At 39.3% G+C, this 26714-nt stretch overlaps 1 protein-coding gene across 10 annotated transcripts in view; it reads left to right on the forward strand.

The window, feature by feature from the left end:
- Window positions 1-26714, forward strand: part of CHD2 (chromodomain helicase DNA binding protein 2) — a 127928-nt gene that overhangs the window by 85742 nt on the left and 15472 nt on the right. For all 10 annotated transcript variants that reach the window (XM_003952732.5, XM_063794352.1, XM_009429878.4 and 7 more), the window contains 10 exons: window positions 5685-5726; window positions 7065-7204; window positions 11212-11350; window positions 11508-11658; window positions 12756-12878; window positions 14757-14885; window positions 16420-16560; window positions 18868-19002; window positions 23383-23561; window positions 26570-26669. In XM_003952732.5, the coding sequence (XP_003952781.2) occupies window positions 5685-5726; window positions 7065-7204; window positions 11212-11350; window positions 11508-11658; window positions 12756-12878; window positions 14757-14885; window positions 16420-16560; window positions 18868-19002; window positions 23383-23561; window positions 26570-26669 (1279 nt within the window). The remainder of the gene's footprint in view (window positions 1-5684; window positions 5727-7064; window positions 7205-11211; window positions 11351-11507; window positions 11659-12755; window positions 12879-14756; window positions 14886-16419; window positions 16561-18867; window positions 19003-23382; window positions 23562-26569; window positions 26670-26714) is intronic.

Consider the following 26714-nt stretch of genomic DNA (forward strand, 5'->3'; position numbering starts at 1 on the left):
AAAGGAAAGAGAAACTGGGTCCTGTCCCAGATCTGTAGGATGAATCCTTCCTTCTCCAAGGTTTCTTTCTGTTGAGATCACTTTTATTTGTTGTTCATCTCTCTATTTCTCTCTTATTCTCTGGTTATTGAGAACATTTTCACAAAGTTCAGCTGGGGGAAGGAGATAATTGACATACATATATATACAGACTTATGTATCTGTATATAAAAGAAATATCAAAAATAAAAATGGTACAAATAAGTCTACCCTCACTACCTCTCCCCTCCGCCACAATCCCACTTCCACCTGTGTTAGTACTGACATCAGTTTGCTAGTGGTTTGCTTTGATTTATAAGTAGTATGTACAGCATGTTGTTCAGCACCTTGCTTTCCCCGATCCCATTTAAAATCCATTTTAGACATCTTTCTATGTGAGTGATTACTATACATTTCTTGGTATCTGATTCAAATGTCTCTATCCTCCATAAAAAAATCTAAAATTGTTGCTTACAAATTATTTTTTTTCCAGTTTCCATCTTTTTTTTTTAAGCCTGAAGAAAATAGAAAGTATAAAGATGGTTTTAAGGCCTAATCCATATTATAATTATATTAAATAGTCCTTTAAGTTTCATGTATTTGAAACTGTGAGGTGTTTCTTTTCACTTAAAGGTCACACCTATTCTTCTTTCTTTGTTTAATTTACTATGGAAAAATAGAAATATTTCAAAATACTGACAGAATAGCATGTAACACATCCCCTCTTGTGCTTATCATCTTAACAATTTTGAATTTGTAGCCAAAATTGTATGTATATATACACACCCCACCTCTTCGTGCTCCCTATTCCCAGTATTATTTTGAGAAGAATGTGTTTTCTGCTATGGGGCAGTGTGTTCTATAGCTGTATTTGGCTTAGTGTTTTTCAGGTCTTTAATTTCTTCATTGATTTTCTGTATAGTTGTGGTTATTTTGGTAGAGTCAGAATCTTGCTCTCTTGCACAGGCTGGAGTATGATCCTATCTCACTGTAACCTCACACTCCTGGGCTCAAGTGATCCTCCTGCCTGAGTGCCTTTTTCACTCAGCCTCCCAGGTAGCCAGGTCTACAGGCATGTGCCACCATGTCTGGCTAATTAAAAATTTTTTTTTTTTGGTAGAGACAAGGTTTCATTATGTTGCCCAGGCTGGTCTCAGACGCCTGGCCTCAAGTATCCTCCTGCTTCAGCCTCCCAAAGTGTTGGGATTATAGGCCTGAGCCACCGTGCCCAGCCTAGTTGTTCTACCCATTATTGAAAATGGGATGTTGACATCTCTGTTACTCTTATATGATCCATTTCTTCCTTCAATTCTGTCAGTTTTTGCTTCATGTGTTTTTGGACTCTTATTAATTGTATGTATTTTTTATAATCGATAGGTCTTGATTGGCCTTTTTATTGTAACATGTATTTCTGTCTGTAGTAACAATTTTTGTTTTAATTCCTATTTTCAGTTTGATATTAGTATAGCCACTCCAGCTTTCTTTTTGGGTATTTGAAATTTTAAAAAATGGTATTTGGCCAGGCATGGTGGTTCACGCCTGTAATCCCAGCACTTTGGGAGGCCAAGGCAGGCAGATCGCTGGAGCCTAGGAGTTTGAGACCAGCATGGTCTCAACATGGCGAAACCCTCTCTCTACTAAAAATACAAAAACTTAGCCAGGTGTGGTGGTACACACCTGCAGTCCCAGGTACTTGGGAGGCTGAGGCTGAGGCACGAGAATTGCTTGAACCCAGGAGGCCGAGGTTTGCAGTGAGCCGAGATGGCACCACTAAACTCCAGCCTGGGTGACAGAGCAAAACTCTCTAAAAGAAGAAGGAAAAAAAAAAAAAGATGGTATCTTAAAATTTTTAAAAAATATTTTTTCTGCCAATCTCTTTTTTTTGATTGCAGTATTTAATCTATTTACATTTAATGCAGTTATTATAAAGTAGGAATTATGTCTGCATTTTGCTATTTGTCTTCTATATGTCATTTTTTTTTGTTTATTTCCCCATTACTACTTTCCTTTGTGTTAAATATATAATATACCATTTTAATTACCTTAAAAAAAAACCTATTTTTTCACTTATTTTCTTAGTGGTTGCCCTAGAAATTACAAGTAACATCTTAGAACAATTTACTTTGAATTAACATCAATTTAATTTCAATGGCATTATAAAAACTTTGCCCCAGTTATAGCTCACCATCCCCATTTGTGCTGTTGTCGCACATTACATCTTTACACATTGTAAACCCATCAGTGCAGTTTTATAATTAATACTTTATATAGTTAGTTGTCTCTTTTTTTTTTTCTTTTGAGACTGAGTTTTGCTCTTCTCACCAAGGCTGGGGTACAGTGGTGCAATCTCGGCCCACTGCAACCTCCACTTCCCAGGTTCAAGTGACTGTCCTGCCTTAGCCTCCCAAGTAGCTGAGATTACTGGCTCCTGCCACCACGCTGGCTAATTTTTTTTGTATTTTTAGTAGAGATGGGATTTCACCATGTTGGCCAGGCTGGTCTTGAACTTCTGACCTCAGGTGATCGGTGTGCCTCGGCCTCCCAAAGGGCTGGGATTAGAAGCGTGAGCCACCCACACCCAACCTAGTTAGTTGTCTTTTAAAATCAGATAGAAGGAAAAGAGTTACAAAAATGCATGTATACTGTTTTTATATTTACTTGCTCTATTATTCCATGGGTGCTCTTATTTCTTCATGTGATTTGAGTTACTATTTTATGTCCTTTCATGTCTGCCCAAAGGACTCTCTTTTAGCATTTTATTTTGAGGCAGGTCTGCTAACAATGGATTCTCTATTTTGGCTTAGCTGGCACTGTTAATTTCATCTTCATTTTTGAAGGAAAGTCTTAATTTCTTTTTTTCCGTTTCTCACGTGGGATAATCTCAATTGGCCTATCTTCAGATTTGGCAGTTCTCTCTTCTTCAGGCTCATATCTGCTGCTGAGCCTCACCAGTGATTTTTTTTTTCATTTCTGTTATTGTAGTTTTCAACTCTAGAATTTCTATTTCACTCTTTAAAAAATGTCTGTTTTTAAACAGCATTTCTGTTTCTATTGATATCATTTTCGACCTTTCTTTTTAATTCTCTAGGCAGATTTTTTTTAACTCTTGTAAATATTTATAATAGCTGATTAACATCCTTGTCTTATAAGCCTACATGCTAGACTTCCTTAGGGATGGTTTCTATGACCTGCTTTTTTTCCTATGTATACTTCATACTTTTTTTTTTTTTTTTTTTTGAGATGGAGTTTTGCTCCTATCACCCAGGCTGGAGTGCAATGGCGCGATTTTGGCTCACTGCAACCTCCGCCTCCTGGGTTCAAGTGATTCTCCTGCCTCAGCCTCCCGAGTAGCTGGGATTACAGGTGCCCACCACAATGCCCAGCTAATTTTTATATTTTTAGTAGAGACACGGTTTCACCATGTTGGCCAGGCTGGTCTCGAACGCCTGACCTCAGGTGATCCACCCACCTCGGCCTCCCAAAGTGCTCGGATTACAGGCGTGAGCCACCATGCCCAGCTTACTTTTTGGTTTTCTATATGTCCCATAATTTTTCCCGTGAAAAACTGGACATTTTAAATCATGGCAACTCTGGAAATCAGATCTCCCCTCCCAGCCATGTATTGTGTTTGCCGCTGCTGTTGTATTTGCTTGTTTAGTGACTTTCCTGTACTAGTTATCTGAAGTCTGTATTCTTTGTCATGTTATGTGATCCTTGTCATGCTATGTGTAGTCTCTACTCCTTTAGCTTAGTGGTCAGCTAATGATTGAACAGAGATTTCCTTAAATGCTTTGAGCCTGTAAGTCTACCAGCCTTTGTTGAAGGGCTGGGTGTGTGTTGTTGGGGCATGTTTCAATGCTCTGGAAGGCAATTGACAACTCTGCCTTAACTTTCAGTTCCTGCTTGCACAGTTGCTCAAGGTCTTTCTCAGGCTCAGACAAATGACAGTGACTCTGACAGTGAGTCCAAGAGGCAGGCCCAGAGATCCTCTGCTTCTGAGAGTGAGACAGAAGAGTCTGATGATGACAAGAAGCCAAAGCGCAGAGGGTGTCCCAGGAGCGTGCGGAAGGACCCTTTGAGATCTTTCCTCTGCATGGACACAGACCTGCACATGTCAGAGCTTTTCAGAGTATCTATCCTATGAACATCTTTCCTCCCAGTTTTTCTTTTTGTCTTTGTTCAACCTTTTGTTATTTCCAGTTGGTAATGTTGCCTCAGGCCGTCATGGTGTTAAATCTTTGCATCTAATTGTTTCTGACCAATGAATTGTGGACAGGGCTATTCACACAGAGTGAGTTCTGGGTCAGTCCAATAAAGACAAGCCTGAGAATGGAGCTTCTTAGGGTGCTGTTAGCCAGGTCCAGTCATTCTGTGGGAATAGGGCTTTTGGAGAACTCTCAACCTCTTCTTTACCCTCCAGTGGCTGCTGTGCTGCTGGTTGCACAGCTATTGTAGTTGCAGAAGTGTTAGTTTTGAAGGCTGTCATGCAGCTGGGGTTAAGGGGTGGGAATAGTGCAAGTTAAAAAATGCCTTGAAGCTTGCTGAGCCGTTTTCTTGAATAAATTTCTTAGATGGCTGCACGCATTTGGTTAATTTCCAGAGTTGTGACAATACTGATTGTGACCGTTTATGCCAGCATTCCTATTGCTTTTATGGAGGAGCAGATTTTCACAGACCCTTAGTCTGTCATATCGGAAGTGTTGTTATTTAGACATAAAATATTTCAGTGTCTGTCAAGAAGGAGAAATGCAGAGTTAAGGAGTAATCCTCAGGTTTTGTTCATATATAATACTTTCCTAACCCTGGTATCTGCGCTGTTCCTTTAATGTTGTTTTTAGCTATTGTCATATTCAGTCCCATTTTATTCTGTAGCCATGTCTTCTCATTTCCATTTTTCCCTTAGCATCTGTCCTTACATGGTTATATAACCCAATTATCATAGTAATTTGGCATATTACATGATGCCCTTAATGTGTCATGAAGTCCTGGTTTTTAGTGGAAAGTACTGGTGACCAGCCTGTAGGAATGGGGATGATGGCATGAGTTGGTATGTAGCATAGTTTAGGGTAGAGACTTGCAGGAAGATGGATTGGATTTTTGGGAGGAGAGGTCAGTAGAGTTTCCAAAATCGTTTGCCTAAGAAGTTTTAAATCATATTTTACTGTGCCTTATTCCAAAAACTATTTGAGACAGTCAAAAAAATCTTAACAGCTGAAAAATCATTGGTTTTCTAATAACGAAAAATATGGTATTGAAGGTAACAGTGGTGAACTGAATACGCTGATGAAACGATATAAGGGTTTGTCACAATAGAGTCGTGATGATTGAATCCTTTATGACACAGTGAAGTCTATAAACTTGTACCTTCTAAAAAGGATATTAGAGCTAAGTCACAGTTCTCTAGCATGTTATCTAAGCAAGTTTATGTACAGTCACTGAGAATAAAGTTGATCTTTAATTTGAATAGATTTTTAGCAGTCATTATTTTAAGTTGACTAGTTTCAAAGACATTCAACATTTATTCATTTTTTTGGTAGTGCAAGGATTGAGTCCACTCTATTTTTGACAATTTGCATGGCTCATATGTCATCACAGGATATGCTAGCATCAACATAACTAAAATAAGTCTCTGTTTTTTTAATATGTTTTATTGATCCTATTCTTAGGTTCATCAAGGCTTATAAGAAGTTTGGTCTCCCTCTTGAACGGTAAGTTCAGTGTAATAGTCCCTTATCTTCCTCTTTTTTGCTTTTATTATATAGTACGTTCTTTTTTGGTAAATTTTTCCATTTAATACTAATGCTGGGAACATTTTTTTTTCTGGAAACATTTATTTACAAACATTTATATATTGGGTGCCTGTTCATTCATGTCTGTCTGCAGAGGGATGACAAAGATGATAAAGACAGGCCATCCATAAAAAGACTTTCACCTTCGTGAGGGAGATAAAGCAAGTATATTCAAAACCATAGTGCATGAAATAATTTCCAGAGAGATGTTCATGTAACTCCAGTTGAAAAGAAAGTATGTAGTTATTATTTGTATCCTAGTTCTTAGATTTAATAATGTCAAAGGTAAAAGGCTCTTTATGATTTTATAATCTGCTAATTAGCAGGATTTTATGAGGATTAAATACAAAGGACATAACATAGCCTTGACTATAAAAACTTCCAAAAGGGTAGCTGTTGTTACTATTCTATAAGCATTTAGAAAATAATTCAGAAGTTAGATTTTAACAAAAGACTCTATTTGAAATGGTTCGGTACTTTACTTCCTATAAAATCTAAAAAGCCCTAATTTAAAGGAAATACTGGGCTCCCTTCTCTTTCTTCTGATAAACTTCTTGAGTAGGTGAAAATTACAAGCCTGTTTTTGTTTGGTCCTCTCCATTTGGCGAGGAGGTAGTGATGTGTAGCATTAAGCCACAGCAAGGCCAAGAAGGTCAGTTGCATCTTTCCAGGACTATTGCTGACCACCCAGGGGTAGACTGTCTGTTTTTGGGCCAGTTACCGTAAAAGCCAATAGAATGTGGAAAAGGGGGCTTGACACCTTTTGACAGCCTGTTTTTTAGCTGTTAATATAGTTGTGTGCTTCATATGACATGGAGATCAACTAAACATATAGTAGAAGTAGCTATACTCTGCTTCTAGGAGCATTGCAGTGAATGAAAGTAGGCTGGAGAAAGGAAAGTGAACACAAAAGAAGCAAGCTACTACGGATGGTGTTCAGGCACTTCACCTGCTGCCGCTAACAGCCTATTTATTTAATAAAGTTTGCTTTGCTTGTTTCTTTCTTTCCTCTCTGTTTTTTGGAATTATTTTGTTTTGTGGAATATTCAAGACACAATTCTTTATGATGGAAAATGAATGTGTTAGCCTTCAGTCAATGTCCAGGGGTTCTTGTTGGAGCCTTAGAATGACCACTAAAGGAACGCAAAGAAAAGTGTCTTTGCAGGAGAAGATTATGTGAGGCCTAGTGGCATCTCATGACACTTAAGAAGAGTGGGCACAGGGTCCTAAAGTGTCCCCATATTTGTTCCTCCTCAGGCTGGAGTGCATAGCACGTGATGCTGAGCTGGTAGATAAGTCGGTGGCAGATCTGAAGCGCCTGGGTGAACTGATCCACAACAGCTGTGTGTCAGCAATGCAGGAATACGAAGAGCAGCTGAAAGAAAATGCCAGCGAGGGTAAGCGAAGTTGGCTTTAGTGAGTCTTTGCAACCTGGCACTCGTGGACTGGATTTCTGTTGCTAAAGGGCGTTTTAAGGACAGGCTTGAGGACCACACATGCCTAGTGCTTTCAGGTGTTTATTCTGAGCTGCGTTTCTGTGAGCTTAATATTCTACTCTCCTACAGGTCTACTCACAAATGAAGTTGATTTGCAGAAGGTGTAGAGTGAAGAAAAAGATGAAATGGTTTCTTTTTATGTTGCTGTAGAAAGTTTAAATTCGTTGGAGTGATGTAAAAACCCAGGGGCAAAGCTTGGTGGACACCTCTGTATTTTGGCTGCAAATAAGAGGTGTTATAGATCACAAGCATTGTTAATTATCTTGGATATATATTGTGCGTTATGGCAAACACAAAGGATTTAGAGAATTAATTGGAATAAATAAAATATTGGATGAATATCGTAAACATTTTTGGGTTACGTTGAGATTTTCATGCCACTAGAATTTGTTCTCATTGGATTGGACATGCAGTGTGTTTTCTCTTTGATACCAGAAAGTGATTTTGCCTGTCCTGTGTGATATCTTTAAAAGCAAGAGGTATAGGAATGCTTGTGAGGAGAGAACTCTGAAGTAGTTATTGGTAAGGACACCCTCATAGTGAACTTTAAAGAAACGAGAGAGGCCAGGCGCAGTGGCTCACGCCTGTAATCCCAGCACTTTGGGAGGCTGAGGCCAGAGGATCACTTGAGCCCAGGAGTTCAAGTCCAGTCTGGGCAATATGTAAGTGAGACCTTGTCTCTACGAACAGTTTAAAAATTAGCCGAAAGTAGTAGGATGCACACCTGTAATCCCAGCTACATGGGAGGCTGAGGTGGGAGGTTCGATTGAGACCAGGAGGCAGAGGCTGCAGTGAGTTGAGATCATGCCGCTGCAGTGAGTTGAGATCATGCCACTGCACTTCAGCCTGGGTGACAGAGCGAAACCCTGTCTCAAAATATAAATAAATTAATTAAAAAATAAAGAAATGAAGTTGTTATCATTCTACTTCTCCAGACTGTGGTTTATCTGTGCCATTTCTGCATTTTTTCGGGGCAGCCTTTACTTAGGTAAGGCTACCCTTCTGCAGCTTTGTTGAGCTGTGGTTAAATCTTCAGGCTCCAGAGAAAGAGGCAGTCAGTTATCTGGAATTTTGGTTCCACCACTTCTAGTTATAAGACTTTGGGCAAGTTATATCCCTTCAACTGTCTCATTTGCAAAATAGAGTAATAGTATCTACTTCAAAGGATTTGGATAATTGAATAATTCCATACTTGTAAATTGTTTAGCAATGGCGTCTAGCTTGCCGTGTTAGCTGTTATTAAGAAGTGAGTATTTGTGCTTTGAAATTTTCTTTTTTTCTTTTTAAGATTTTAATAATAAAAAATTATTTTATTATTCAATAATAACCTTAATATTATTGAATTTGATATAATTTAAAAATATCTTCAAGAGAGTCAAAACTTATTTTAAGATATGTTCTTTTTTGTAAAAGACAAATAACTTGTATGGTTTGCAAAATGATCTGAATATGTGCTTTTATAACATTCAGAATACACCCAAAAGTAAACTTTAGGTTTAATGTACAGTATGTTTTCTATGTAATTGTTTTGAATAAGTAATACATCTACATGGCTTAAAACTGAAAAACGTATTCCTGTTACTTCTTGATGCTTTTGAGAAATGAATAATGTTTTCTCCCTTTTAAACGGTAGTACAGCATGCACACTTTTCTGTGCTTGCTTTTTTTATCTCATAGTATCTTGTGGAGCTGTTTTCTTAACAGCAGTCCCTTCTCCCCAAAATCTCCCTTTTTTTTGTGCATGTCCACATTCTGGATCTGGCTGATTGCTTCTTCTTGGTATTAACTTATTTCCTCACACCTGTATTTCCTGTAAACTGGTATTCAGCATATTCTGAATCCAGGCTGACATTTCTAGATCAAATGGAAGATTATTGATACCTTTTTTCCCTTAGGTTGAAATTTTTGTTTCTAAAAATGTTAACATAATTACATATTTGCTTTATCCCAAACATATGTTTCCAAATACCAATACCAATTTTACTGTTAACAAAAAAATGCTGAAATGCGAAGTGTGATTTCTTTGCATTTCTTTTTGATCTTAGAATATATCACACTAACAATATAAAGTCAAAATATATTTTTAAATTATTCAAAGTTATTCCTTTCTCTGTGTGGTTAATGCCACCAACTTAATATATAGTTAGACTCTTTTGTTTTCATTTATTTTCAGTACTTAGGGACTGCTTTTCTCATTTTGATTCGATTTAATTTTTTTAATTATGTAAAAACATTTACATGGTTCAAAGTCACAACTATAAAACAAGGTGCATTTGGAGCATCTTGTTTTCGTTTTTTGTTCCCCAGCTGCCTTCTCTTCCTCCTTAATAGGTCACTGTTTCTATTAGTTGTAAGTTTATCTTTGATTGTTTCTTTTTAAAATTTAAGTGTGTGTGCGTGTGTATTTTCCTTCTTACACAGAAGAGAACATACTCTTTTGCACCTGCTTATTTTAATGACTGAGATAAATTCATATCATTATGTAGAGATCATCCTCTTTCCTTTTACAGTTGCAGAGTATTCTACCATGTAGATAGATGTCAATTCACACTTCCCCCCTAGTATTTAATACTTGGGTTGTTTTCGTTCTTTTGTTATTATAAAGAAAGTCGCAATGAATAATGATCTAATGAATATACCATTTCATATCTCTGCCAGCATATCTTTGGGATAAATTTCTAGAAGTGGGATTGCTGGGTCCTGGGAAAATGCGTATATACTTTGCTTCGATATTCCCAAATCCTTCTGCATAAGTCTGGTGCCATTTACATGGTCACCAGTAATGTTTGTTGGTACCTGTTTACAAGCCTCACAAACAGAATATATTGTTAAACATTTGGAGTTTTGCCGGTTTGATAGGTGAGAAACGGTATTTCATTTTTCTTTTAACGAACAAGGTTGTACATCTCTAAGGGTCACTTGCATTTTGTTCTATAAAGTGTCTATTCATGTGTGCTGCCCATTTTCTATTGAAAGGAGTTTTCCTCTCACAGGTAGCATTATCTCATGGATTTCAAGTTGGACTATTTGGTTGGGGTTTCATTTTTACTTCTGTGATCATTTTAATTTGAAATTTGGGTTAGGGTAAGTTTCTTTCTTTTTTTTTTTTGAGATGGAGTCTCGCTCCATCTCCAAGGCTGGAGCACAGTGGTAAAATCTCGGCACAGTGGTGCGATCTCGGCTCACTGCAAGCTCTGCCTCCTGGGTTCACACCATTCTCCTGCCTCAGCCTCACGAGTGGCTGGGACTACAGGCGCCCACCACCACACCTGGCTAATTTTTTGTATTTTTAGTAGAGAAGGGGTTTCACTGTGTTAGCCAGTATGGTCTCGATCTCCTGACCTCGTGATCTGCCTGCCTCAGCCTCCCAAAGTGCTAGGATTACAGGTGTCAGCCACCGCGCCCGCCTGGGTTAGTGTAATTTTCTTAAGCCACAACTTGTTCATCATTTCACATGTGTTAGATATGAACTTAAGCTCATGTGTTTTCAGTAATAGTGTTGTGAAGATCAAGTTCATTTTTAAAACACTTGAGAGTTTTTTGACCTTCGCTAGTGGGATGGGTAGGAAAACAAAAAGAGAAACCTTCAGCACTAATATTGTACCCGCAGAATCTACTTTTGTTCATTTGGAAACAAAGTAGTATAAAACAAGCAGGAAGATTAAAATATAACTATAAACATCAGTGAATTAAAAAAGAATTCCAAATCTTAAAAAACTGAATGTTCAAAGGTTATTTTACAGACATTAGTTGAGAAAAAAACTTGTCTTATAGATTATATCTTCAAAATAACAATAAGCCAGAGATATATTCAGAGAGACTTTAAGAGGTCAGGGTTCGTTGATACATGTTTTCTGTGGAACTTCTGCAGAGTTTCATTTAACTAATGTGAAACTGGTATTTTTCAGGAAAAGGACCAGGGAAAAGGAGAGGTCCAACAATCAAGATATCCGGAGTTCAGGTTAATGTGAAATCCATTATCCAACATGAAGAGGAGTTTGAGATGCTGCATAAATCTATCCCTGTGGACCCTGAAGAAAAAAAAAAGTGAGTATATTTTGTGTACATGCTTAGATGGTCGTACCATAAGAAAATAGATTTGAAGTTAGACTTTGTGTAGTTACATAGTATTTTTACTGTCTCTTCTTTAACATACCAAAAAGGCCCCTCTTCTAATGTCTTCCTGTTTTTAAACTTTCTTTAGATACTGCTTAACCTGTCGTGTCAAAGCTGCACATTTTGATGTAGAGTGGGGGGTGGAAGATGATTCTCGCCTGTTGCTGGGGATTTATGAACATGGCTATGGAAACTGGGAGTTAATTAAAACAGACCCAGAGCTTAAATTAACTGACAAAGTAAGTAACCCTACCATGCTAGAGATTTCTAGAAGATTTGTTGTGTAATATTTTTATATCGATTACTTATTTCTAACTATTTTCAAGGGGGCATCAAATTAGAAATTAGTATAGTCATTCTTGGAAATACTTCCATCTTTAGTGGATTGTGGCACTGTTTCACGGATGAAGATAAAGGGAAAAGACAGTAGCCAGGTGAAATTTTGGGGAAACTGTAGGAGAAATCTTAAAATTCTGGTATTTAATTATAGGTCAGATTTCATTACAATAAATACCCAGGTGAGTTTGTTAATGATAAAAGCATTCCTTGGCCTTAGTTATTGGCCCTTTGTTTAAAAGTACATTTGAAACAACCATATTTCACTTCCTCACGTAAAGATTGAATGTCACCTTGGTATTCTTTGTAATGGAATTAAACATTGGCTGTTCTTCTCCCACAAAATCGAGCCTCCCACCCTATCTGTTGCAAGTAGCAAGGCCATGGTTGGAGCTATAAGCAGGGAAGGCTGACTGGCTCAAATTTTGGTAGGATTTGCTCCACGTTGTGCTCCTGGCACGTTCAACAGTGCTCATCCCATCTGGGTTTTAGGAGGGTGACAGCACCCTGCCTTAAGCACTGAGACCAGATTCAGTCTGGCAAGAGACCCAGTTGTTGTAGCAAGGAACAGATCATGTCCTGGCGTAGCTCAGTGCTCTCCGGCAATGCTCTAAGAAGCATTTTCAATCTAAAACGAAGCTTTAACCTAGCTCCAGGGATTCCCTGCTCCTGGAAGGAGGAAATCCACGACGGCTGGGATGCTCTAGCAGATGAAGCCACAAGCCCCTCCTACCTGAGTTGTTCTACCCTGTTAACAGCACAGGTAGGAGCCATTGGGAGAGCTGGATTTCTCCATCCCATTTTGTAAAATGAGAACGGCTTGTGAGGGATTTTCAGTGACTGGGAGCCATGGACATGAGATAGGATCTGAGGCTTTATCTATATTTTGGGTGGTTGGGGAGGGAAAGGACTGTGCTCAGTTTTTGTTGTCTCTGTTTATCCTGATCCACTAACCAGGATGTGGGTGGTGGCGGGTGCTTCTCTTCCTTTCTTGTTGAAGATTCTGCCGGTGGAGACAGATAAAAAGCCTCAGGGGAAGCAGCTACAGACCCGAGCGGATTACTTGTTGAAGCTGCTCAGAAAGGGTCTGGAGAAGAAGGGGGCTGTGACAGGTGGGGAAGAGGTGAGTATGCTGCCAGCTGGTTGTTTTTCAGGGGCCTGAGGCTCCTACCCTGCAGAATTAGGTAGGAAGAGAGAGGCCCTCTCTGAGCACTGCACAGAATGTCACCTTCTCATGGGCATATTTTGTTTTTGAGGTTCCAGTAATGATGGTTTGCTTGGTAATAATAGAAATGTTCATTTAGGCCTGGCGCAGTAGCTCATGCCTGTAATCCCAGCACTTTGGGAGGCCGAGGCGGGCGGATCACAAGGTCAGGAGATTGAGACCATCCTGGCTAATATGGTGAAACCCCGTCTCTACTAAAAATACAAAAAAATTAGCTGGGCGTGGTGGCACATGCCTGTAATCCCAGCTACTTAGGAGGCTGAGGCAGGAGAATGGTGTGAACCCGGGAGGCGGAGCTTGCAGTGAGCCGAGTTTGGGCCACTGCACTCCGGCCTGGGCAACAGAGCGAGACTCCGTCTCAAAAAAAAAAAAAAAAAAAAAAATTCATTTAAGACCACAGCATCTTGGCAGCTTTCTTACAAACTCATCCTTCTGAAATGTTGCTTCAAATTCATCCTCTGCTCCCCAGTCCCACTATTCCACACATACTGTTACTGTTTCTTTATCCTACTTTCTCAATTTTGGAACATAGTTGCAGTTACTGCATTGAATACCTATGGGTTTGCCTGTTGTTCTATCTGTCTCTGTGGTTCTTGTAATAGTGGATCCCAGAGATAAAATGGACAGTTGGAATGCACAGTTAATTCAGAAACTAGACCTTACTTGCTGTGTGAAATACCAACTAAATTCTCAGTGAACTCAGCTGAGCTTTATCTCCTTTTATTTCCCCAATTTATAATTTCAGTTCAGGCCCAGAAAGATGGAATCCCAGCTAAGAAATACAAGTTACACCCTGTACTAGCAGCCCATGTGTGCATGTTCTTTAAGTGCTCTTGCAGCTATGTCATTTATATTGATTTCCCTGTATTATTATAAGCAAAGCAAATTTGAGGAAAAAAACCCATAATACCACACCTCATTTTTTTCAAGTAATAGGGTCATAAGTCTCATTCTTCATATAATATGTTGAGTATGCAATATATTATGTGTTAGGCTCTGGAAAGGCAGAGGTTAGATCATGTTACAGATCATATCTGATTAGGCAGATAAACAGTATTTTAACCTTTTCCTTATTATATGTAACTTGCTTTCAGGTTTTTTAATGTTACTATTATGTCTTTAATATATTATCTTTATTTGTACTTTTGTATACAGAGTGATTTTCCTTTTTTAAAAAAAATTGTGTCTTTAGGATGGATTCCAAAAATGTGGAATCAGTAGGTTTAAGGAATATGGATATTTTGGCTGGCAAGGTGGCTCACACCTGTAATCCCAGCACTTTGGGAGGCTGAGGTGGGTGGATCACCTGAAGTCAGGAGTTTGAGACCAGCCTGACCAACATGGCGAAACCCTGTTTCTACTAAAGACACACAAAAAATTAGCCAGTTGTGGTGGCATGTGCTTGTAGTCCCACTTAGCTACTCGAGAGGCTGAGGCAGGAGAATCGCTTGAACCCGGGAGGCAGAGGTCGCAGTGAGGCAAGATGGCACCTCTACACTCCAGCCTGGGTGACAGTGCAAGACTCCATCTCGGAAAAAAAACGAAAAAGGAGTATGGACATTTTAATGTGGTATAGGCCATGTATAAGGCCTATAGGTTTTTATTTGTTTTGATTTGGTCTTGTGAGGTAAAATGAGTTGCACTCTTTTGATTTCTTTGGAATTTTCTTGTTTGAATTATATGGCTCCTACTGCTTTAAAGAGTCATCATGTTGTTTGGTTATGCTTTTGAGTGTCTTGATTTGTATTTTAATCATCATTTTCTCTCCTTTTCCAGGCCAAATTAAAGAAGCGGAAGCCTCGGGTAAAGAAGGAAAACAAAGTGCCCAGGCTGAAAGAGGAGCATGGAATTGAGCTTTCATCTCCTAGGCATTCAGATAATCCATCAGAAGAGGGAGAAGTGAAAGTATGAAGTGGGGTTTCGGTTGAGGGTTATTTATTTATTTTAGCTATACTTATCATGCCAGCTGGAATAAAATCATCTGAAATGTGTTTGGTTTACGAGTGGATTAAATGGAAATAGAATATGTAAGTCTTCGCTTAATCTGTCAGCGAGGATAGTTTAAGTCAGCAACTGCAAATTTGTACATAATGGAAGTAAATGAAGGGGACTGTGACTTTTTTTTGTTGTTGTTTGTTTGTTTGTTTTTGAGATGAAGTCTCGCTCTTGTCCGCGAGGCTGGAGTGCAGTGGCACAATCCTGGCTCACTGCAATCTCTGCCTCCCAGGTTCAAGCAATTCTCCTGCTTCAACCTCCCAAGTAGCTGGGATTACAGGCACCTGCCACCACGCCAGGCTCATTTTTGTATTGTAAGTAGAGATGGGGTTTCACCATGTTGGCCAGGCTGGTCTCAAACTCCTGACCTCAGGTGATCTTCCTGCCTCGGCCTCCCAAAGTGCTGGGATTACAGGCGTGAGTCACCGCACCGGTCCTAAAGTTTTGATGATAAATGGCGATTGACACGTAGCCTCATTCTTGCAAATGACGGGGAGTGGTCAGGACTGTGGTTAACCAGAGAGCTCATGCCTAATGTAAAGGGGGCAGCTGCTATGGAATTCTGTTAACAAAACTCCTGTGGGTCAGGTTTGGCTTGCCAGTTTGTAACCTCTGGTCTAAGTAAAGTGAATAGTAAGTTGGTATCATTTAGTGTGCTATTTCAGTGACAACTTTATGGAATTTCTGAAAGTGTAATTGTACTTGGATATTAGCTCCAAGAGGATCAGCAGTGCGTACAGGAACTAGCATGGATTTGAGTCATACATACAGATATTTATTTATTTATTATGAGTTTCTTTTTGAGATGGAGTCTTGCTTTGTCACCCAGGGTAGAGTGCAGTGGCGCGATCTGGGCTCACAGCAGCTTCCACCTCCTGGGTTCAAGTGATTCTCCTGCCACAGCCTCCCAAGTAGCTAGGATTACAGGCACCTGCCACCACACCTGGCTAGTTTTTGTATTTTTAGAAGAGACAGGGTTTCACCATGTTGGCCAGGCTGGTGTCAAACTCCTGACCTCAGGTGACAGGTCTGCCTCAGCCTCCCAAAGTGCTGGAATTATGAGCATGAGCCACTGTGCCTGGCCAATACATACGTAAATTTAAATACTAGCAACCTAATCAGTTATTAGCTGACTTTGTATAGGTATATAATCTCTTTGGTACTCAGTTTCCATCCGTGAAATGAGAATAATAAACTTATGTTGAAGGGTTGCTATGAGAATTAAATGAGAGGATATCAGTAAAGAGCTTCTGCCTCTACAGTTGTAACTGGTTATTACTGGAAAGTTTAGACTTCTCTGAGTCCCTTGAGGCTATTTGCTTGAAAACAAGCTTCTAAGTATAGACAGTGATGAACCACTGGGGGCAGTGCTGCTTTTTCCAGAAAGTACATAAGTAGATATAAAATTTGTAGCAAAAATTCATAGCCCTGTTTTGTTTCCTAGGATGATGGCTTGGAAAAAAGTCCAATGAAAAAAAAACAGAAGAAGAAAGAGAACAAGGAGAACAAGGAGAAACAAATGAGTTCTAGGAAAGACAAAGAAGGGGACAAGGAAAGAAAGAAGTCAAAAGATAAGAAAGAGAAGGTAATGATGCCCTTCTGTTCATGCAGATATCCACAGCCTTTGCAATTTGCCATTTGGATTTAGAAGTAGAATGAGATTTGAGGGCCCTGGAATAATTGTCTTTTTATGGGTATGTTCAAGAAGGATGGGTGGGGCCGTTGATGGGATACCTGCACCTGTCCTTGCAGAGAGAGGGGAACCTGCAAGTTTGGGGTGTTCTTTAAAAAAGAAGGCCTTTACTTGGTCTTTTATTACATATTTCAGGGGGAAATGTTTGAATGAGATAGGACAGGTGAGAGAAATCTGCATTTACATGTAAATACGAAATACGTTCTCAGATTCATATTAGAGGAGCACAATCCACAACTGAATTTGAATACTTGAAGAGTTTGAGTCAAAAACAAATATTAGCAAGAGTTATTGGAGTATAAATGGATGAAAAGCCTTGCTATTATAACCTTTACATTAGGGGTTTTATGAAGTTCATTCTGAACCAAAGAATTCGGTACAGTGTTGCAGTGTATACTTGCTGACCTCTGAACACAGTAAAATCATTGCCAAAACACAAACAACTGCTATAATTCTAATATCCAGTTGATAACTCTAATAGATTTCTTGATAAGTGCCTTTGAAACTTTTACTTTGAAATTTTTATCTTACTTTGAAATTTTATATTAAATATAAAATAAACTTCTATTTAAGAACAAATATAAAAATCAGATTAGGCTGTTTGGGTAGTCTTTCCTCCTCACTTAGCAGTATATCACAACTTTCCAAGTGATTAAATGTTAAAGTCATTTTTACAGCCTTGGCAATGTAGGGAGACCTCGTCTCTACAAAATAAAAACAAGCAAAAATCTAGCTGGGCATTGCGGCATGTGCCAACGGGCCCAGTTGCATGGGAGGCAGAGGTGAGAGGATTGCTTAGGCCCAGGAGCTCGAGGCTGCAGTGAGCCATGGTTGTGTCACACTTCACTCCAGCTTGGGCAACAGAGGAAGACCTTGTCTCAAAAAAAAAAAAAAATCATTTTTAATAGTTGGGGAGGATTCTGTTTGGGTGTAACATGTTAGAAGCAATTTGAATTTCCCATTTTGAAATACTTTCTAATTTTTGATGTTAATAGACCATACTGTGATAAATAACCTGTGCATTTGTGCTCCCACAGAAAGACATTATTTTTCTTAAAGTAAAATATTAAAAAAATAAAAAAAAGAGCAATTTTAGCAAACATCTGTTTATCCACTCTCCAGATACCACAACTGTTGTTAATATTTTTTCATGTTTACTTTAAGTGGCTTTTTTTTTTTTTTGGCGGGGCCAGGCGGGGGGAGACGCTGATATCTTTTGTATTTCATGAACATATGACTGATACTGTTGAAGCTGCCCCCTGTTCCCTTTCCCTGATTTTATTACTCTTCCTCTGTTTTCCCCATAACCACTACTGTGAAGTGGGTCCGAAACCTTCCTGTTCATGTTTTTATATTTGTAGTACATATTATAGTGTATATCCATATAACTATAAACAAAGCATACTGTATGCTTAAAAATGTACATGAAGTCAAGCCAGGCGCAGTGGCTCACACTTGTAATCCCAGCACTTTGGGAGGCCGAGGTGGACAGATCACAAGGTCAGGAGTTTGAGACCTGCCTGGACAACATGGTGAAACCCCGTCTGTACTAAAAATACAAAAAATAGCTGGGTGTGGTGGCGTGCGGCTGTAATCTGAGCTACTTGGGAGGCTGAGGCAGAAGAATCTCTTGAACCCAGGAGGCAGAGGTTGCAGTGAGCCGAGATCATGATGCTGCACTCCAGCCAGGATGGCAGAGCGAGAATCTGTCTCAAAAAAAAAAAAAAAAAAGTACATGAAGTCATTTTATATATTCTTCTGCAACCTTTCCTTCAATATAATTGAGATTTATATAGATTTCATTTACAATAATTTAGTTAATACAGATTCCTAAATCAAAGGGTATGCTGTTAATAAAAGTTGCTACATGATACTCTAGAAGAGTTCTGCCAATTTACAATCTTAACCTCTTGATGACATTTCTGTGCATTTTACGGATAAAGGAGTAAGAAGCCCAAAAATAGCACTGATGAAATTGAAGTTATAATTGGGTACATTTAGAGATGGAAATGGGAATAATGTGTGAGTAAGCTGCTATGGTTTGTCTTCATGATGTTTCAGGATTTTATTTTACTTTTTAAAAAATAAACTGAGACCATCATATTTACCCATTTTAATAACACAACATAGGTAAGAAACCTAAATCGCACGGTAGGATTGCACAAATGACAATGACTCCTTGTAACTCTTTTTTAAAAGCCTAAAAGTGGTGATGCCAAATCTTCGAGTAAATCAAAGCGATCTCAGGGTCCTGTCCATATTACAGCAGGAAGTGAACCTGTCCCCATTGGAGAGGATGAGGATGATGATCTGGACCAGGAGACATTCAGCATAGTAAGTCTTGAAATCGGGGGATGCCAGTGTCTGCAGCCACGGTGCTTGCTGTGGCTCTGCCTTTTATAGGTCCAGCCAGAGCTTCAGTTGAGCTAAGCAATAGTACATTACTTTGGAAACACATTGCTTACAGTATCGGAAGACCATGTGCTCTTCAGCAGGCTGGCAGGAAGAGATTTTCTTGTCTTTTATTGAGGGGAAGTTTAAGGAGTGGATTTCATGTCTTGTGCTCCTAGTTAAGAGAGGCTCTCAGGGCCCTTAGAGGCATTTGGGAAAGAGAAGTGTTCACTGAGCAAGTATTTATTGAATGTTTTCTGTGTTCCAGCCCCCAGAGTTACCATGTTGAATAGATAACCATTTCTATCATCGTAAACTGTACATTGGAGTAGGGGAGTTAGATAACTACACAAATCATGTTGGTGCCCCTGTGACAGGGCTCTGGAGGAGAGAGAGTGCATACTGTGGAGATCCTGTGAGAAGGGAATTTGACCTAGTCAGGGGATGCCAGGAGGGCTTGTGTGAGGAAGTGATGTTTGAGTTGGGTTCTGAAGGAAGAATAAAAGGTAACAGGAGAAGAGGGGAGGGCGAGGCGATGGGGAGCGAGTGCATGGACCAGGTCTTGCACGGGATTGGATACAGGCCAGTGTGTCCTCAAGGTCCCTTTGCCCCTGGCTGGAGCTGCAGGTATAGATTTCACTGTGCCACCATCCCTTCCCCACCTCTCTGTGGTCTCTTCTCCCCATACTTCCACAAATCCATTAATCAAACAGCTCATTCAGGCTGAAAGAAAAAGCGGTTTTCTTTCAAATTTGAAAATACTTCCGTCCTGTGGCAGCAAAGGACCCTGTTGACCCTGTCCTGTAACCTCTCTTTGACTTCTTTCTCTGAGTTCTCTAAAACCTATACACGTATGTATATAGATATTGTTTTCTTTGCACTTAACTCTGTTTTCTTAAGTCTCTTTTTTGCCTGTGAGCTCTCTGAGGACAAGTATTGTTTTATATAAAGGTCATTTAGATGCTAGAAGTATATCAATAAATGAGTAAATTGAATAAATGAATAAACTAATTACATAGCCAGCTAACCAATCTGTTTCCTAGTCTTTCTTTTCCGAGTGTTTATAAGAGAAAATGATATCTAATGTTCTATGGTACCATGATATTTAAAAAATGCTCTTACAAATGACTCATTTAATCTTGTTTTTATATTATGAAATCTTTAAAAGATGCAGAGAAATTTCAGGGATATAATAGTCATTGATAAATATACCATGAAGTTTTGTCAAATCTGAATTTTTTTAAGACTCAAAATATAAAGCTGAATCCCTTGGCGTTCCTCCCTCTCAACCTATGCTTTTTATGTCTCTCTTTTTTTTTTTTTTTTGAGGCAGAGTCTTGCTCTGTTGCCCAGGCTGGAGTGCAGTGGCTCAATCTCGGCTCACTGCAGCCTCTGCCTCTCGGGTTCAAGCAGTTCTCCTGCCTCAGCCTCCTGAGTAGCTGGGATTACAGATGCGCACCACCACACCCAGCTAACTTTTGTATTTTTAGTAGATATGAGGTTTCACCATGTTGGTCAGGCTGGTCTAGAACTCCTGACCTCATGATCTGCCCACCTCAGCCTCCTAAAATGCTGGGATTACAGGCGTGAGCCACCGCACCCGGCCTTTTCTCTCTCTCTTACCTCCCAGACGTAACCATGATTCTGAATTCAATGTTTATACTTAACGTGTGGTTTTAGAGTTTTACTACTTAAGTCTGTAAAGAAGATAATAGCTCACATTAATAGCCAGTTACTGTTTATGTGCTTTATATATATTTTTTCTACAACACTCCTGTGAGGTAGGTTAGTGTTTCCATTTTACATATTTAAAAATAAGGTGAAGAGAGTTAAGTGATTTGCCCTGTGTCACACAGCTAAGACATAGAACACAGTTTTGACCCAGGCAGTTCGGCATGAGAGGTTGGGTCCATAACCATTGTCCTACGTAGCCTCCCACATATAAACAACATAGAGGATTGATTTCCATGTCTTAAAACTGTAATTGGCACTTGTGTATCCTGTAACTTGCTTTTCCTCTCATAGCAGTCACATTTGTTGAGATTTATCTATATTAATAATTGTGGCTGTCATTTAAGTTTCATGTTATTCTACAATTTATTCTTCCACAGTTTATTTTTTCCCATATTGGTGGACATCAGGATTTTTCCAAATGTTTGCTACTACAAATAGGCTACAGTGAAATTGTTGCCCATATTTTCTTGCACTACACAAGTGAGAGCTTCTCTAGGGTGTATGGCTTGAGCAAAAATGGTGGGTCATTCATTAGGTATACACATCTGCCACTTTATTAGATACTCGAGTTCCTTTTGAAAGCAGTTGTAGAGATTGCATGAATTATAGCAATGAATTCAAGTTCCGATTGCTTACCAGCCTTAGAAACAGTTGTTAATTTCTGACTCAGTTAACAGTTGTTAATTTTTGCTAATCTGAGGGCTATGAAATACTGACTGAAGGTCGTTGGACATTTATTTTCATATTTTAGTGGTCATTCATTTTCCTTGTAAATTGCCTATTCAGTTATTCAAAATTGACATATTTGGAATAATTTATCTTTCTTACCTTTTCTGTAGGAATTCTTTTTACATTCTTAATACTAATCTTTTATTTTTTATAGTCATTACAGGTGTCTTTTAGTTTTTGGTATATTTTTTATTTTATGTCCTTTTTAAAAATTGAAGTATAACACAGAAAAATCCACAAATAATAAGTATGTAGCTGTGGAAATGACCACAAAGTGATGGGGAGTTTGTAGAGTTTTCATTATTTGAAAATTTCATGACCATGTGTCTTACTTAGTTCATTGTGCCAGATACTCAGTGGCTGACAACCATGTCCCTACACCATTCTGTGAAATTTTCTTGAATTATATGGTGGTAATTTTCTCTAAGTTCCCAGTTTTACCTTTATGGAATTTCTTGTGTTTGGATATTGAATTCTGGATATTGGTCCCTAATTTTACTTTTTAAGTTGTTCATTTCTGCATTTTACTCTACTTTCTGGGAGATTGCTTCAACTTTGTTTCACATTATTTATTTCCAAGATCTTTTTCCTCCACCGCTCTCGAATATCGTTATACTTCTCTTTGCTTTCCATTGTTCACGTTACACACTTTGCTTCGGTGGCTTTGCTGATCCTCAGTTGTCAGCTCATGTTTAAGAGTGGAGGACGAAACGTGATTGGAAGTTTGAGCATGTGGGTGGTGGGGCTTGATCTCCTTTGAAAGTTTTCACTATAGGATGACATAGCAGAAACTTCTGACAGATAGTCAGGATCATTTGGTTTTTCCTCTGGGGCGGTCACATTTTGTGAAGAATGCCCCAGTTTCCTGACTCTCCAGAGCGTGAAGGCCTGGCTCCATCCACTCTGGAATGTGAGAGGCAGAGACTTGGGTGCGGCTCATGCTGTGTGACTGTGCTCATGTGCTCAGGTAATCCTGTTTTCAGTGTGGTGGGCTCAGCCCTCATCTGTGCCTGTGCAGTCCCGCTCAGAGGTTCTTTTATCCTTTTCTGGAGAATAAGTCTTTATATTTGCTGCTGGGTGGAGTTAGAGATCTGGGTATCTTATGAATCTGGATATGTGTTACTTCCTAAGCAGTTTTTAAACCACTCCCCATTTTAGCCCTCATCCTTCCTTCTGAAGACACCTCGCCTTTGGGGGAATTTTGCCGTGTAAGTCAGGTTAGTTCTCGGCTGTCTTCCCTCCTGGCTTCGAATTTCATTTTCTCAGGTCTGTTTTGTCATTTCCCATGCTGCCAATATTTTGTTGCCATTATCCTCTCTCTTGTTTTCTCTTATCTTTGTGGGCTTGTCTCTTTTAAGGACAATCCCTTTACCATTGTTTTAGTGGGATTGGGGAGGCAGAGAAAAGATTCTTGTGTTCTGTTTACCATCTTATCTGGAAGCCTTTCTCTTGCTTTCTTTCAAGCCTGAAGGATTTGCAAATATTATATCCCGTATTTTTAGACAGTTTCTGGTGGGAGAATTTCAGATTAGGTCTGTAATACTGCTCCTCATTAGATCTTCAAAATGGGCTTGTGAGGCATGCCATGCCTCTCTTGCAGATGAGGAAGCAGTATTTAGAGAGGTTAAGTAAGGCGTGAAGGGTTATCACGTAACTCTAAGCGATGGTGCTGGCACTGCACTTCAGGGTTTTCTGACTTGAATACTTACACTTACTCCACTGCACTAGCTTTACCCACTCTTCCTCTAGCAATTATATGGCATAGGGGTGGGCTGTGTTTTCATCGAGAGCACAGTAAGCAAAGGACAAGACTTATTTTCTGCAGATTGTTTATGTCTTTACTCTGTTGTCCTGTTGCAGTGTAAGGAGAGGATGAGGCCCGTGAAAAAGGCACTGAAACAGCTCGACAAACCTGACAAGGGGCTCAACGTGCAAGAACAGCTGGAACACACCCGGAACTGCCTGCTGAAAATCGGAGACCGGATAGCCGAGTGCCTTAAAGCCTACTCAGATCAGGAGCACATCAAACTCTGGAGGAGGTAACCACTTTGGCCTCGTCTGCCCAGTTTGATTTGACTGAGTGTGGGAGTGGATTCTGTTTTCTTTTAATAAAAGGTGGCCTAGCCACCTAAGAAACCTTTTTCCCAGCAAAACTCATCTATTGGCAATATACCTGCAGGCTTTAACTCCCTTTCCATGAAATAGGCCATTCCACTGAGACCAGCCTTTTGAAGGGGTAGGACGATGTCATTAATTTATTTTATGAGAGAAAGATAGTGTTACTGGATTTGCTGCTCTATTCTCAGAAATAAATTTTCTTTAAGCCTACAAGGGGCAAAAATCATCTGGTCTTAACTACTTTACCCATCTCAGGTTGATATCCAGATATTCAGATATTACTGTATCTAATACAACTAATTGGTTGGTTCTGTACCAACACATGGTGAAACAAAGATTAAAACCGCAAGAACTATGAGTTCTCTATTCTCATATGCTTTTTTAATAATTAAAGTAGTAATTTGGATTAAGTTAATCTAGAACTTCAGTGTTTAAGGCATCATGGTTTATAAGTGTTCCTTTATATAGCCACTTAAACTTTTTTAAAAGATTTCAATAGTTTTAGGGAAACAGGTGGTGTTTGGTGACATGGATAAGCTCTTTAGTGGTGATTTCCGAGATTTTGGTGCACCCATCACCCGAGCAGTGCACACTGCACCCAATGTGTCATCTTCTATCCCTCAGCCCCCTTCCCCCCAGAGTCCATTATATCATTTTTATGCCTTTGCATCCAATGTTTGGTTTTCCATTCCTGAGTTATTTCACTTAGAATAATGGTCTCCAATTCCATTGAGGTTGCTGCAAATGCCATTATTTTATTCCTTTTTATGGCTGAGTAGTATTCCATGGTATGTATATACCACATTTTCTTTATATACTTGTTGGTTGATGGGCATTTAGGCTGGCTCCATATTTTTGCAATTGCAGATTATGCTGCTATAAACATGTAAGTGCAAGTGCCTTTTTCATACAATGACTTCTTTTCCCCTGGGTGGATACCCAGTAGTGGGACTGCTGGATATATATCCACTGTTCACTTTGGATATTTTAAGAAAACATGACTGGAAATTTTTTTTTTTTTTTAAATGAGACAGAGTCTGACTCTTTCACTCTATCGCCCAGGCTGAAGTGCAGTGGCACAATCTTGGCATTGCAACCTCCACCTCCCGGGTTCAAGAGATTCTCCTGCTTCAGCCTCCTAAATAGCTGGGATTACAGGTGCCTGCCACCACGCCTGGCTAATTTTTGTATTTTTAGTAGAGATGGGGTTTCATCATGTTGACCAGGCTGGTCTCAAGCTCCTGACCTTAGGTGATCCGCCCGCCTTGACCTCCCGAAATGCTGGGATTACAGGCATGAGCCACTGCGCCCAGCCATGGCTGGAAATTCTAAAAGGCAATTGTAACATTAAATCTCTTTCCATTAATCACAGTTACTTCGTTTTTATTTTATTTTAGACTCAGAGGGTACATGTGCTTGTTTGTACATAACCACAGTTACTTTGAACTTGTATAGTTCATGGATAATGTGATTATCTTTGTATAATATGTCCAATCTCAGAGGACTGGTTTTTGAGTGAAAAGTGGATTTAAGAAAACTTCTGCATGATGGTGTCCACAGCATGCTTCACACCTATAAAGAAAAAATTTAATTTTCAAAATGGTACTTTTTTTCCGCTTAACAATGTTACCAACTTCTTTCTTTACCTAGCGGCATCTGGCCTTTTTTTTTTTTCTTCTTTTTAAATTTAACACTGATTAGAAGATAGCAAAAGGCCATCCCAGTGAACAGACCCATTTTTAAATGTGCCAGGCACTGTGATCTTGGCTAGCAGTAGTTTATAAGGTCCTCGCCCTTTACAAGTCAAAAAAGTACAAAGTAAGCCCTCGGAGAAACTGTTCGTCATGAGGCAGCAAATGCAAGACCAGATAGAGTGGAAGTGTTGAGAAGGAAGTGCGTGAAGAGTAGTCAGGAAGGAAGGTCTTCTGAGAGGCAGGCAGGTGCACTTGAACTGAGCATACATGAGCTGAGTTGAATTGCTGAGATGAACAGAGTTCTCAGGCTTCAGCAAAGGCTTGAAAGGGGGACAGGGAGGGGACTGGGGTGGTGTTCAGGATTTAAAGACAGTTTGCTAAAAAGACTGAAGCTCCTTCAGGAGGCTTTAGACAGGAAGGTAAATGGCTCTTCACCTGATGCAGCAGGCTTACTAGTTAAGGAGCCTGTGCAGGTGGTCCTGTCAGCCGCACGCCATGGTGAAACTACCTGTTAGGAAGTTTGAGAAGATATGAGACTCCTTTATCTAGCTCACTCTGACTACCTGTGCTTACTCTTTCTAAACACCTGTTTCATCATATCATTCCCCTGTTGTGCAGTAACACCATGCTAGGGTGAACATAATGGAATTGGAGGGAAAAAGTCACTGAGAGTTTTAAGGAAGAAATGAAAGGTTGTGGTGGCGACAACTGGGAGGAAGGAGGGGCAGCAACACAGAGATGACCAACTGAATGGAGGCCACAACCTGGGAGATGGTGGTGCTGATGGATTTGTGGTAGAGTCCAGAAAGTGAAGGAAAACTTAAAGGACTGGAGTCTGGGGTGTCATTGATAGAAATTTAGAGGAGTTTTAGGTATTGATAGAGCCTTAGTCTCTAAATCCCTCTGTCAGACTCTTTTGGCAGAACCATATAAAGGTATACGGTTAAGTCCTCACATAACGTTGTTTCCTTCAGCTTTGTTTCATTATAACATTGATGAGAAAAAAAATTGATTTTGTTTCCCTTAAAGTTGCAATTTCCAAGAACCTATTGACAACATTAAGTTAGGACTTACTGTATTATTAATGCAAATACCTGAAATAATATTTCTGTAGCTTAATTTCTATGCTTAGGGAGTATACCACAGCAAAATTTAATAGCTTGCCATCCATGAAGATAATAAAAAATTGCTTTTCTAATTTATAATTCACTAGAACTGTTCATTTTTCTTTTTAGGAACCTATGGATTTTTGTTTCCAAGTTTACAGAATTCGATGCTCGAAAACTGCATAAGTTATACAAGATGGCTCATAAGAAAAGGTCTCAAGAAGAAGAGGTAAAGTACAAATTCAATCCTAATTCATACAAACAAATGCCAATT

This window comes from Pan troglodytes, chromosome 16 (assembly GCF_028858775.2).
Source record: "Pan troglodytes isolate AG18354 chromosome 16, NHGRI_mPanTro3-v2.0_pri, whole genome shotgun sequence".
Taxonomy (NCBI): Eukaryota; Metazoa; Chordata; class Mammalia; order Primates; family Hominidae; genus Pan; species Pan troglodytes.